Source organism: Cynoglossus semilaevis, unplaced genomic scaffold (genome assembly GCF_000523025.1).
Source record: "Cynoglossus semilaevis isolate Cse_v1.0 unplaced genomic scaffold, Cse_v1.0 C18935392, whole genome shotgun sequence".
Lineage (NCBI taxonomy): Eukaryota > Metazoa > Chordata > Actinopteri > Pleuronectiformes > Cynoglossidae > Cynoglossus > Cynoglossus semilaevis.
This window is the reverse complement of record NW_007590497.1, coordinates 1-628: the sequence shown is the minus strand read 5'-3', so window position 1 is coordinate 628 and position 628 is coordinate 1. Positions and strand designations below refer to the sequence as shown.

The 628-nt window shown below is 48.1% G+C and overlaps 1 protein-coding gene across 1 annotated transcript; it reads left to right on the top strand.

Moving 5' to 3' along the window:
- Positions 1-13: 13 nt before the first annotated feature.
- LOC103399579 (fas-binding factor 1-like) lies at positions 14-617 on the top strand (the record flags this gene model as incomplete). The annotated part of the gene is made up of 3 exons (XM_008338247.3): positions 14-167; positions 280-398; positions 501-617. Coding segments are annotated over exons 1-3 (351 nt in total), but the record flags the coding sequence as incomplete, so codon positions are not given.
- Between the last annotated feature and the right edge of the window lie 11 nt (positions 618-628).

Here is a 628-nt window from a genome sequence, read left to right as displayed (position 1 = left end):
AACTTCAGTCACATTGTGTTTGTCCAGATCTCTCACAGTTGTGATTGAGCAGATGGAACAGTTCTCCTCTCGGCTGGGAGAGCTTTCTTCTCGGGTGGAGAGCACACATGAAAACACCGCCCACGGCCTGGAGCAGGGGGCACGGCACAGGGATGAGCAGCTCAGAAGTACATGACACACACACACTCATTTTTTTACAAATGGGTCAAGACCCAAAATGTCTGAAGGCGCAATTGCGTTGAGTTTCAAGTGGGTCATTTCTCTTTGTACTTTTTACAGTAATGCAAGAGCGACTGGCTCAGCAGCAGAAAACCATGGCAGAGGAGAGAACGTACCTCAAGGAAATAATTTCCAGGATGGACGCTCAGCTCAATGAGCAGCAGAGACAGCTTGAGAAGGTCAGGGCAAACAAAGACTGAACAAAAAAAAGAAGAAAAAACTACATCTTCATGGGTAGAAGAGAATTAGCTTGATGTTTTTTCTTTATATTTATGCCTCAGGAGCGATGGAAGATAACGGCCGAGCAGGCCAAGGCAGAGTCCACGCAGAGAGGCCTGGAGGAAGAGCGACGATCCCTCAGCATGCAGATCAACATGGAGAGGGAGGAACTGGAGAGAGCAAAGGTGAG